This window comes from Carcharhinus amblyrhynchos, chromosome 14 (genome assembly GCF_965287045.1).
Source record: "Carcharhinus amblyrhynchos chromosome 14, sCarAmb.v2.hapA, whole genome shotgun sequence".
NCBI classification, from domain to species: Eukaryota; Metazoa; Chordata; class Chondrichthyes; order Carcharhiniformes; family Carcharhinidae; genus Carcharhinus; species Carcharhinus amblyrhynchos.
Window position 1 is genome coordinate 59,449,468 of NC_137337.1, and position 12,004 is coordinate 59,461,471.

The 12,004-nt window shown below is 42.7% G+C and overlaps 1 protein-coding gene across 1 annotated transcript in view; it reads left to right on the top strand.

Moving 5' to 3' along the window:
• The first annotated feature begins 7,363 nt into the window (after positions 1-7,363).
• znf106a (zinc finger protein 106a) overlaps positions 7,364-12,004 on the top strand; it is a 62,611-nt gene continuing 57,970 nt past the window's right edge. The window contains exons 1-2 of the mRNA XM_080202958.1: positions 7,364-7,445; positions 8,456-8,517. Of these exons, the coding sequence (XP_080059084.1) occupies positions 7,392-7,445; positions 8,456-8,517 (116 nt within the window). The 5' untranslated portion in view covers positions 7,364-7,391. The remainder of the gene's footprint in view (positions 7,446-8,455; positions 8,518-12,004) is intronic.

The following is a 12,004-nucleotide window of genomic DNA, read 5'->3' on the forward strand; positions in this document are numbered from 1 at the left end:
GACAAAAGGCCACATTAAAACCTTGCTAACAAACCTGGAGGCTCAGGAGTGTGGTGGAGGGCAGAGGATTGTCAGTGTCAGTTTGGATAAAAGATTGGCTTAAGGACAGAAATGTTTCAAGTATAGGGAGAGCTGTCCTATAATGTGAGTTATGTGTGAGTTTTATTGAAGTTTATGGGTGAAGTTTATTTTACTGAAGAATATGTGTGAAAATTGAAGCTGGCCTCAGAATTTCTGCCTCCAGAAGCTGGTCATACGCAATATGTGTCAGCAGACTATTGGTTGTGGAAGGCAAGAAAATCAAGTCCCATTGCGTCCTCAGAAGCGTCAAAAGTTTCTCCTGCTCTTTGTCTTAATTTTAAATTGTTAATTTTAAAGTGTGTCCCCTGTTTCTAGTCTCATGCACAAGAGGAAAGATCTTGTAGATGGAGAAATATTTTCTCATGGGGTCGAATCCGTGGAATTATGTGGGTCTTGAATTTGTCTCATTCATTGAGATGAATAATGTGGATGTACTTACGGGGCTAGATCATTGCATGACAGAGAGAGGACTAGGATGAGGCAGCAGAGATGTGAGGAGTGAGCATAATTATAAACCAAATGAGCTGAATGGCCTACTTTTGTTCTGTCTATTTATATAATTCAATGATGCATTTTGGAAGAATGAGCATTGAGAGGAAACACAATTAATGGTTAAAAAGAGTAGAGAGACCTCAGCATTTGGATACAGAAGGACTGACAGATAAATCTGAGCAAATTGTGTTCCAGGTTTCATAAATAAGGCTGAGAATACAACGGTGAAGAGGTGATCCGAACGTGCAGGTCATTAGTTCAACTGCAGTTACAGTGTTGTACCCAAGTTTGTGCTCTACAATAAGAAGGATGTCAAGTCCATGGAGTGAGTGCAGAAGACAATAATGTAGAGTCACCAAAGGATGGGGAGCTATTATTTATTTGTGTCACAAGTTATATTAAGACCACAATGAAGTTACTGTGAAAATCCCCTAGTCACCACATTCAGGCGCCTGTCCGGGTACACTGAGGGAGAATTTAGCATGGTCAGTGTACCTAACCAGCACGTCTTTCAGACTGTGGGAGGAAACCAACGCAGAAAAAAGGAGAATGTGCAAATTCCTCGGATAGTGACTGAAGCCAGCAATTGAACTCGGGTTCTTGGCACTGTGATGCAGCAGTGCTAACCACTGTGTCACCATGCCACCCCTAATCGTTTTATTCATCGCTGCTTTAAAGCATACAGCTTTAATCATTCATCCAACTGGGTGGGACTACACTCTGCCGTTTTCATTCTTATCTGTCTGACTGTAGCCAGAGCAATAGCTTTTCTTCTGTCATTGTTACTGCTGGAGACCCCAAGAATCTATCTTTTGCCCCTCCTATTTTTCTAAGGTGATATAATTTGGAAACATTATCTGTTTCTATATGTATATTGAAGACATCTAATTCAGTCTCACCACCATCTCTCAATCCCTCCACTATCTGTAAACTGCTTGTCTGACATCCAGCGCTGAGCAGAAATTTAAATATCTGGATGGTATCATTAAGACAGCCCATTTCTACCTTTGTAACATCACCCAGTTCCACACCCACCTCAGCCTGTCAGCTGGAATTTTCATCTATGTCTTTGCAGCAGTAAACACAGTAAAAAGTCTGACGACACCAGGTTTAAGTCCAACCAATTTATTTGGAGAGTTATTTGAAGAGGGAAACCTTGAAAGCTAGTGAGTTTACTATCAAATAAATCTGTTGGACTTACACCTGGTGTTGTCAGACTATTTACTGTGTTTACCCCAGTCCAACGCTGGCATATCCACATCATTTATAGCAGTAATCAGCCTTTCTTCATCACTTTTGTTCTCTTTGCCAGTGCTTGTGAAGAAGTTACCAGCCTGAGTTAAGGAGCCTGTGTATAGCAGACAGATAGGAGCAAAAACATAACAGAGCTTGAAGCTTCTCTCACCTTCCCAACTCATTCGCAAGACCTCCCAGTTTTTCCTGCACTCAAAGCATATCAATCTGAATTACACTTGCCAATCTCTGCCTGCACCAAATTGGCACACAAACATTCCGCACTGCTAATTGTATATATGGAGCTTGCAATTCTAAAGCCTTCTAACCCTTCAGCTGAAAACAAATTCCGAACAAATGGTATTTCCGGACTTCTGGATATAAAATAACAGATTCTTAGTGAACAGTGCAGTAATGCTGTTTGTTAAGTTTTAGTAGACTATAGTTTCAGTTTTACATTACACTTTATGCAGAGGCAAAACCTAAAATTCCTTTTGTTGAGAAGTGAAAGTTTAAAAATAGAGTAGTTGTAGAAATGAAAGAAACAATTGAAGCAAAGTATTTTTGGGAGTTTCTAAAGAAGTGAGGAGGTAGAACTGTAGTGGTCATAAGAGGAGTGGGTCACCAATAGAGGAGTGAAGAAGTGAAACGCAGCAAGAAATTTGGTATTGGAGGAAGTATATAGTATTGTTACAATTAGGCTAATTTGAAGTTAACAAATGTAAGGCATGTGAACCACTGAATCTTGAGAGGTGGTAGAAGGGCAAACAAGGATGTGAGTTGCAAACATTGAGTTAGAGCTCGTGAAAGCTTGCTGCCAAGGAGACAAAGAGTTTAACCTCTGAGGTGGTGATAGCAAGGGTGAGGATTTAAGTGGAGGCAGGAAAAAATGATGACTACTGTCAAAGAAGCCAAGAATTTGACTTAAGGCTTGATGTTCTTTTGAGAGAATTAATGGCATTTCAGTTAATGGTTTTAGTAGAACTGAACACATACATGTGGAAACAAGCTCCATGTCTTCCACCCCCAGTGTCACCAACAGCTCCAGTCACACTGTGGTGACATCACAACAAAGGACAAGCAATCCAGCTCCTAGCATTGGCCCATGCGCAATGACTGACACAACAGACTCTTCCACTCCTCTCCTGTTGATCATTGCACCTTAATAATTGGCTTTATTTGCAGCCTCCTTTTTTTGTTGGTTTGTGTGGTCTGGGGAGCAGCAGTGTGTAGCAGGCCACAAAAAGCTGATTACAAATGTGCCTGTGAAAACCTTGATTATTTCAGCGGTCAATCAAGAGATAGAGCAAGGCTTAATTTTACTTGGAAATCATGTAAATTTACCAGAGTTATCGTGTCTGAGGAGCTCAGTGTACATAAAATGCATTTTGTACTGTACAGTTGGTGAGCAACATACTGGTCAACCTCCATCTCTGCCTTTCTATTAATGAATACAGCAGCCTCACTCCTTCCATAATGTAATTTTGGACGACTTTTCCCATGTTACAGTTGAACCTTAGTGCTCTATCTGCTGTCCTGGTACTTATGTAATATTTCAGGGTATTAAATAGCAAATAGTTGGTGGAGTTTCCAAGGTGGCTGGTGCTGCCTAAGCTTCAGACAATACAAGACTCACAAAGCCAGTGTCTCAGTTTAAAGATGTAACTTTTATTCAGACCAGTAGCCACTAGGAGAGACCATCAAAGGGCCATGGCAGCTCTGAAAGCAGCTACACCTCTCCAGTGAGAATCTGATATGTACAATTTAAACAGATCAATGATAGGTTTTTTTATCAATTACTCCTGCCTTTCATTAACATTAAATCAAGCATCTTGAATAAACATCAACAATAATACCTGTCAATTATTAGCCAATTGCATCTTACTCTCTGGCATAATGGCATTTTATTAGTCCATAGAATCCGGAAGCTAATTTCTGCCTTGGCTAATGCCACTTCCTGCATTGCGAGTAACCTCAGACGCTAGCCCAAAGCTCAATTGAACGTTCTCATGAGTTCCCCTATAGGTCACTACCAAACCAAATTAACACATGACTCCACGTCTGGGCATGCATCCATATTATCAAGATGTGGAGATGCCGTCGTTGGACTCAGGTAAACACAGTAAGAAGTCTGACAATACCAGGTTTCCACCTTTCCATCTTATCAAGACAGTGAATGAAACCTGTTCATGAAATATGATTGGTGTTCTGAATGTTCTCTCCATCCAAAACTCTCCTGATAAATCTTGCATATTCTCAAGGTTTAAACACTCTCTTAGAATATGGCTTACCCATATGCCCTTTACCATGAAGCTTCACAGCAAATTGCTCTTGATTAAAGTGAACAATATACCTTAAAGAATACATTCACACATTTGAAATATCAGCATGTGTTTTAAAATCATAATTACTTGTTTAAATCTCTTACTGCATATCGTGTGTAAATTGCTTTCTTGTTAGCTCATAATTCTGTTTAAAAAATCCATTTAACTAAATGCTGGTAGTTCTATCAATGCCTTGATGTCGAATGGTTTAAAAATCTTACTTATCTATTAGAGTTCTCCTTCTTATAGTGAATCTTATTTTTAAGATCACATCAAACACCAGTTCTACCCCATGCTCCCCCAGGTTTCTGCTCGTCTTTGGAAGGTTGCAGAGGAATACTGACCAAATCTTGTTCTAGATCACATGCCAAATATATTTACTAAACATCAGAATAGTTGTTTTTCTTCCTCCTTGGAATGTGATCATCACTGGTAAGGCCAGCATTTGTTGCCCATCCTTAACTGTTGTTACAAAGGTGGTGGTGAGTTGTCATCCTGAACTACAGCAACTCATTTAGTATAGATATGCCCACAGTGCTGTTGGGGCCAGAGTTCAAGGTTTTTGACCCAGTGACAGAACAACAATTATAGTTCCAAGTCAGGATGGTGTGTGGTTTGAAGAAAAGCTTGCAAGTAGTACTGTTCTCATGTATCTGCTGTTCTTGTCCTTCTAAATGTTAGAAGTCGTGGATTTGGAAAGTGCTGTCCAAGGAGCCTTGGCAAATTGCTGAACTGATCTTGTAGGTGGTGCACACTGCCTCTTTTGAGCTTTGGATGGGGTGATTGTTTAAGGTTATGGATGAGATGCTGATAAATAAGGTTGCTTTGTCCTATATGGTGTTGAATTTTGAGTGTTGTTGGAGCTGCACTCCTAGGCAAGTGGAGAGTATTTCATCACATTCCTTCCTTGAGCCTTGTGGATGGTGTATAGATTTTGGGGCGTCAGGAGGTGTGCTGAATAATCTATTAAATACTTTTCAAGTGTTGTAACTATTATACTGTAGGGAGTCATGGCAGGCAATCTGTTTGCAGCAAGGTCATTCAGATAATGTGATCACAAACAGCTCATGTGTGTCAGTGATGTTGGTTGAGGGATAAATATTAACTTGAATGCAGCGGAGATTTTGAAATGTACCAAGGTACCTTTTACATCCACATGAGAGAACAGACAGGCCTCTGTTTAATTCTGCTCTAAAAAACTGCATCTGTGACAATGTGTACACCCTCAGTACTTTACTGGTATGTAAGATGAGGTCAAATACACAAATCTCTGGAGTGGAACTTAAAACCTTAAAATGTTAAAGCTTAGGAGGCTTTTTGGCCTGTTATACATGTGCCATCCTTTTAAGAGAGCTCTTTAATTTAATTCACACCTATCTTTTCCCCATATCATCGCAACTTAGTTCACTTCAAATTCTCACCCATTTGCATTTTGAATGTTTCTGTGGAATCTGAATTCATTACACTTGCAGGCAGTGTTCCAGATCTTAACCCGGTGTGAAATAATTTCTCTTTATTTCCCTCCAGTTATTTTGTCATTAATTTAAAATTAATGATTTATGAGTTCAGATTTATCTGAAGAAGGAAAATGGTTCTCCCCACTTGCTTTATCAAAATCACTCATTCTGAATGCTCCTACTGAGCCTCCCCTTAATCTTCTTTGCTCCGATTTACCATTTATATAGATGATCTGGAGGAGGGAACCGAGTGTAGGGTGTCGAAATTTGCTGATGACACCAAGATTGGGGGAAAGGCAAATTGTGCGGAGGGTGTGGAGAGTCTGCAGAAGGATCTAGATAGGCTGGGCGAATGGGCCAGGAAATGGCAAATGGAATTTAATGTTGGCAAGTGTGAGGTGGTCCACTTTGGTAGGAAGAATGGTAGGAAGGACTATTACTTACGTGGCGAAAAACTGCAGCAGGCGACGGTGCAGAGGGACCTCGGGGTCCTTGTGCATGAGTCGCAAAAACCCAGCCTGCAGGTGCAGCAGGTGGTCAGGAAGGCGAATGGGATGCTGGCCTTCATAGCGAGGGGGATTGAATATAAAAGTAGGGAGGTCTTGCTGCAGCTGTATAGGGCATTGGTGAGGCCGCAGCTGGAGTACTGTGTGCAGTTTTGGGCGCCGCACCTGCGCAAGGATATTTTGGCCTTGGAGGGAGTGCAGAGGAGGTTTACTAGGCTGATACCGGAGTTGAGGGGGTTGAGCTATGAGGAGAGGCTGAATAAACTAGGCTTGTACTCGTTAGAGTTTAGAAGAATGAGGGGAGATCTCATTGAGACGTATAAGATGATGAATGGGATGGATAGGATAGAGGTGGAAAGACTCTTCCCGCTCAAAAAAGACAGTAGGACTAGGGGGCACAGCCTCAAGATAAAGGGGGGGCGGTTCAGAACGGAGTTGAGGAGGAACTTCTTCACTCAAAGGGTGGTGAATCTCTGGAATTCTCTGCCCGTTGAAGTGGTGGAGGCTGCCTCGCTAAATATTTTTAAGAAGCGGGTTGATGGGTTTTTGATAAGAGAGGGGATTAAGGGTTATGGGGAGAGGGCGGGAAAGTGGAACTGAGCCACGACAGATCAGCCACGACAGATCAGCCATGATCTTATTGAATGGCGGGGCAGGCTCGAAGGGCCAGATGGCCTACTCCTGCTCCTATTTCTTATGTTCTTATGTTCTTATGAGGAGAACAATCCTACCTGTTCTCATCAATCACTTTACCACCTCTAGACTTGACTGTTTCAATAGTTTTCTAATTAAAAGGCACCATTTAAATGAAATTTGTTACTAGATAAAGTTCAGTTCCTTTCCAAGTGCATATTTTCAGTGTATATTTTGTTGGCCAGCATTTCTCATCAAGCAGATCTTCAGCTCTCTCTGATCCAGAATGCATTGTTACTGACCAATGCCTAGTTAAACAGTAGCATAGCCTGAGAACAATAAAGTCAACTTCCTGTTGTGTACTGACTACAGCCATTTTGTTTACTCTGTGCCTTCTCCTGTCCTGGACAATGGATCCTGAAAAGTACTCATACATTGTGAGAAGAAATTGTAAGCCAGCAGACTTCTGAATATTATGTAAAATGCATGAATGAACAGAGAAGAGTTTTCAAAGTAAAATGTTTTTCCAAAGAAATTTGATGTGGGTTTCCACAAAAATGATACTGTTGGAACTGATCCTATCATAAGCACAAACTCTTGTTTCCTCCAACTTAATTTCCATTGTGTTTTTCAGGTTTGAACTGACTGCTGTCAAGTTCTCCACAATGGGAAAAGAGAGGAAGTGCATTTTGTGTCGCATCACTTACAGCTCAAAAACGGTAACGCTCAGTCCTTCTCTTGTCAAGTCTTTCTCTCCTTTCTGTTTTCATCTCTTCCACATTTTTTGGTAGATATATGTCCTGGGTGAATGCTTTGGGTATGGATTGATGTTCCTATGTTCTGATAAGAGTTTGGCTGTAACATACTTACATAGGTGGCACAGTGATTCAAATTGCTCCCTCACAGTGCCAGGGACCTGGGTTCAATTCTGGCCTTGGATAACTGTGAAATTTGCACCTTCTCCCTGTGTCTGCATGGGCTTCCTCTGGTTTAAGTTCCCTCCCATGCTCCAAAGATGTACAGGTTAGGTGGATTGGCCATAGTAAATTGCTCCTTAGTTAACTCCTTAGAGCTGACATTTCGAGTCCAGATGATCCTTTCTCAAAGCTAAAAGGCATAGAAAGTGGGAGATATTTATACTGCATGGTGAGGGAATGAAAGATGAGTTATGGCCACAAAAACAAGGAAAAAGGCTGCTAATGGCAGTCCATAGAGAAAATGAAAGGTGTGAATGGCCAAACGGCAGAAAAGCTGAAATCAGAGGGCATAGACTCGAAACATCAGCTCTTTTTCCTCATTACAGATGGTGCTAGACCTGCTGAGATTTTCCAGTATTTTCTCTTCTGGTTTACTAAGATCTCTTAATTTAGAACTATAGTCCTTGAGTGTTGACAAGATAATTGCTGTAGGGAGGCAGGTTTATCAGTATTCAACTGCAATCTACCCTCATCTAAAACTGTCCAGTGAGGTTTATTGGTTAGTGGGAAAAGCCAGGGTGTATTGCTGGTTTTATTTATTTGCATACTTCCTTTAACCTAGTCAACCTGATGCCACTTATCATGATCCCACTCGAGAGCCAAGGTCAGAGCATCCTGGTGGGAGAGGTTAGTTTGGTTAGATACAATCAAAGGACGTGCAGTAATAACCTATTTCAACAATGTCTGTCCATAATTGACAAACAAGTAACAAAAGGAGGACCAAAATAAGTTTTTATGTGTGTTTATTACAGGAGATGGATGAACATATGAGGAGCATGCTGCACCACAGGGAACTTGAGAATCTGAAAGGAAGGTAAAAATTACAGCTCTTTGCTTCTGTAAAGCCCATTTGCACTGTGTCTGCAGAGCAGGGTTGTTCAGCTCAGGCCTTGGATGGTGGGGAAAACAGGGAAGGAGGTGACTTTAGGGAGCAGTGACCACAATATATAGAATTTACCCTGCAGCTTGAGGTGAGAAGCTGGAACAGATGTAATGGTATTACAATTAAATAAAGGTAACTACAAAGACATGAGGAAGGAGCTGGCCAGAGTTAATTGGAAAGGGAGCCTAGCAGAGAATACACGCAGTGGGTTGTGCGAGGGCTGCTCTTGGATGTTGCTTCGAGAGCTGCCTAGTGCTTCTCGTCGTTAGTGTACGCTTAAACTGGACCAACTGATGGGCAACACAACAGCTCAGTGACTATCACTGTTTGCTGTGCAGATACATGGACCTGGGTCGGATCTCCAACTTGGGTCAGTCTCTGTGGGAGTTAGCACATTCTTCCCGTGCTTGCGTGGGTTTTCCCCGGGTGCTCTGGTTTCTTCCCACATCCCAAAAACATGCTTTTAGGCTGATTGGTGTGAACAAATTATCCCTAAATTAGACCTCCCCAAATCTGGCATAGAGAAAAGTCATAGGTAGAAGAAGGTAGATGAGGCATTCACTGAATGTTAAAATGGTGGCGTGGGCTTGTTGGGTCGAAGGGCCTGTTTTCTGTGCTGTGTTGTTCTTTGTTCTTTTCTTTGGAAGACAGTGGAAGAGCAATGGCAGGAGATTTTGAGAGTTATTCGGGAGGCACAACAAAAATTCACCCTAAGGAAGGGAAAACATGCTGAGGGAGGACATGGTACCCATGGCTGATGAGGGAAGTCAAGGACAGCTTAAAAGCAAAAGAAAAAAGCATACAAAGTGGCGAGGGTTAGTGGGAAGCCAGAGGATTGGGAAACCTTTAAAAGCAAACCAAGGACAACTAAAAAACAATAAGGGAGGAGAAATTGAAATATGAGTGTAAGGTAGTTAGTAATATATAAGAAGATAGGAAGAGTTTTTTTCAATATATAGAAGGTAAAGGAGAGGCAAAAATAGCATTGGACCACTGGAAAATGAGGCTGGAGAAGTAATAATCGGAAACAAAGCAATGGCAGAGGAGCTGAATAGTTACTTTGCATCAGTCTTCATGGCGGAAGACACTAATGGGATGCTAGAGCTCCGGGAGAGTCAGGGAGCACAGGTGAATGTAGTGGCCATCACTAAAGAGAAGGTTCTAGGGAAACTGAAAGGTCTGAAGATGGATAAATCACCTGGACCGGATGGACTACACCCCAAGGGTTCTAAAAGAGATAGCAGAGGAAATTGTGGAGGCATTGATGGTGATCTTTCAGGAATCACTGAAGGCAGGGAGGGTACCAAAGGACTAGAAAGTAGCTAATGTAACATGGCTGTTTAAGAAGGGAAGGAGGCAGCAGACAGGAAGTTATAGGCCAGTTATCCTGACTTCGGTCATTGGCAAGATTTTAGAGTCCATTATTAAAGGTGGCATCACAGAGTACTTGGAGTCCATGATAAAGTAGGACTGTGTCAGCTTGGCTTTGTCAAGGGGAGGTCATGTCTGACAAATCTGTTAAGAGTTCTTTGAGGAGATAACAAAGAAGTTAGATAAAGGAGAACTAGTGGACGTGATTTATTTAGATTTCCAAAGGCCTTTGACATGGTGCTGCATAGGATGCTGAGTGTCCATGGTGTTAAGAGTAAGATCCTGGCGTGGATTGAGGATTGACTGACTGGCAGAAGTCAGAGAGTGGGGATAAAGGGGTCTTTTTCAGGATGGCAGCCGGTGACTAGTGGTGTGCCTTGGGGTCAGTGCTGGGACCACAACTTTTCAGAATGTACATTAACGATTTGGATGAAGGAACTGAAGACATTGTTGCTAAGTTTGCAGATGATATAAAGATATGTAAAGGGGCAGGTAGTATTGAGGAAACGGGGGACTGCAGAAGGACTTGGACAGGTTAGGAGAGTGGGCATAAAAGTATCATGATGGAATACAATGTGGAAAAGAATCATAGAAATCATAGAAACCCTACAGTACAGAAAGAGGCCATTCAGCCCATCAAGTCTGCGCTGACCACAATCCCACCCAGGCCCTACCCCCATATCCCTACATATTTAGCCACTAATCCCTCTAACCCACGCATCTCAGGACACTAGGGCCAATTTTTAGCATGGCCAATCAACCTAACCTGCACACCTTTGGACTGTGGGAGGAAACCGAAGCATCCGGAGGAAACCCACGCAGACACGAGGTGAATGTACAAACTCCATGCAGTGGATATGCCGGTGTTGGACTGGGGTAAACGCAATAAAAAGTCTGACAACACCAGGTTTAAGTCCAACCGATTTATTTGATAGTAAACTCACAAGCTTTCGGGGTTAGTCCCTTCGTCAGGTGAATGAAGAGTTCTGGCCTCAGACAGAGCATATAAAGCACAGACAGTTTACAGATTACTGATTAGAATGCGAATCTTTACACCTAACCTGCTGTTCAAGTCTTAAAGTGGCCGACAATGTGAGTGGAAGGAGCACTGATCACAGGTTAAAGAGATGTGTATTATCTCCAGACAGTACAGTAAGTGAGGTTTTGCAAACCCAGGCAAGTCACGGGGGTTACAGATAGTGCGACATGAACCCAAGATCTTTGTTGAGACCGTCCTCGTGTGTGCGGAACTTGGCTATCAGTCTCTGCTCAGTGACTCTGCACTGTCGTGTGTCATGAAGGCCACCTTGGAGAATGCTTACCCGAAGGTCAGAGGCTGAATGCCCGTGACCACTGAAGTGTTCGCCAACAGGAAGGGAACAGTCTTGCCTGGTGATTGTCGAGCGATGTTCATTCATCCGTTGCTGTAGCATCTGCATGGTCTCCCCAATGTTCCATGCTTGGGACATCCTTTCTTGCAACTTATCAGGTAGACAACGTTGGCCGAGTTGCAAGAGTATTTACCGTGTACCTGGTGGATGGTATTCTCACGTGTGATGATGTCATCCATGTTGATGATCCGGCATGTCTTGTAGAGGTTGCTGTGGCAGGGTTGTGTGGTATTGTGGTCACTGTTCTCCTGAAGGCTGGGTGGTTTGCTGCGAACAGTGGTCTGTTTGAGGTTGCATGGGTACACAACCCCGCCCCAGCAACCTCTGCAAGACATGCCGGATCATTGACATGGATGACATCATCACACGTGAGAATACCATCCACCAGGTATACGGTAAATACTCTTGCAACTCGGCCAACGTTGTCTACCTGATATGTTGCAAGAAAGGATGTCCCGAAGCATGGTACATTGGGGAGACCATGCAGACTGTATGACAACGGATGAATGAACATCGCTCGACAATCACCAGGCAAGACTGCTCCCTTCCTGTTGGCGAACACTTCAGTGGTCACGGGCATTCAGCCTCTGACCTTCGGGTAAGCATTCTCCAAGGCGGCCTTTACAACACACGACAGCGCAGAGTCGCTGAGCAGA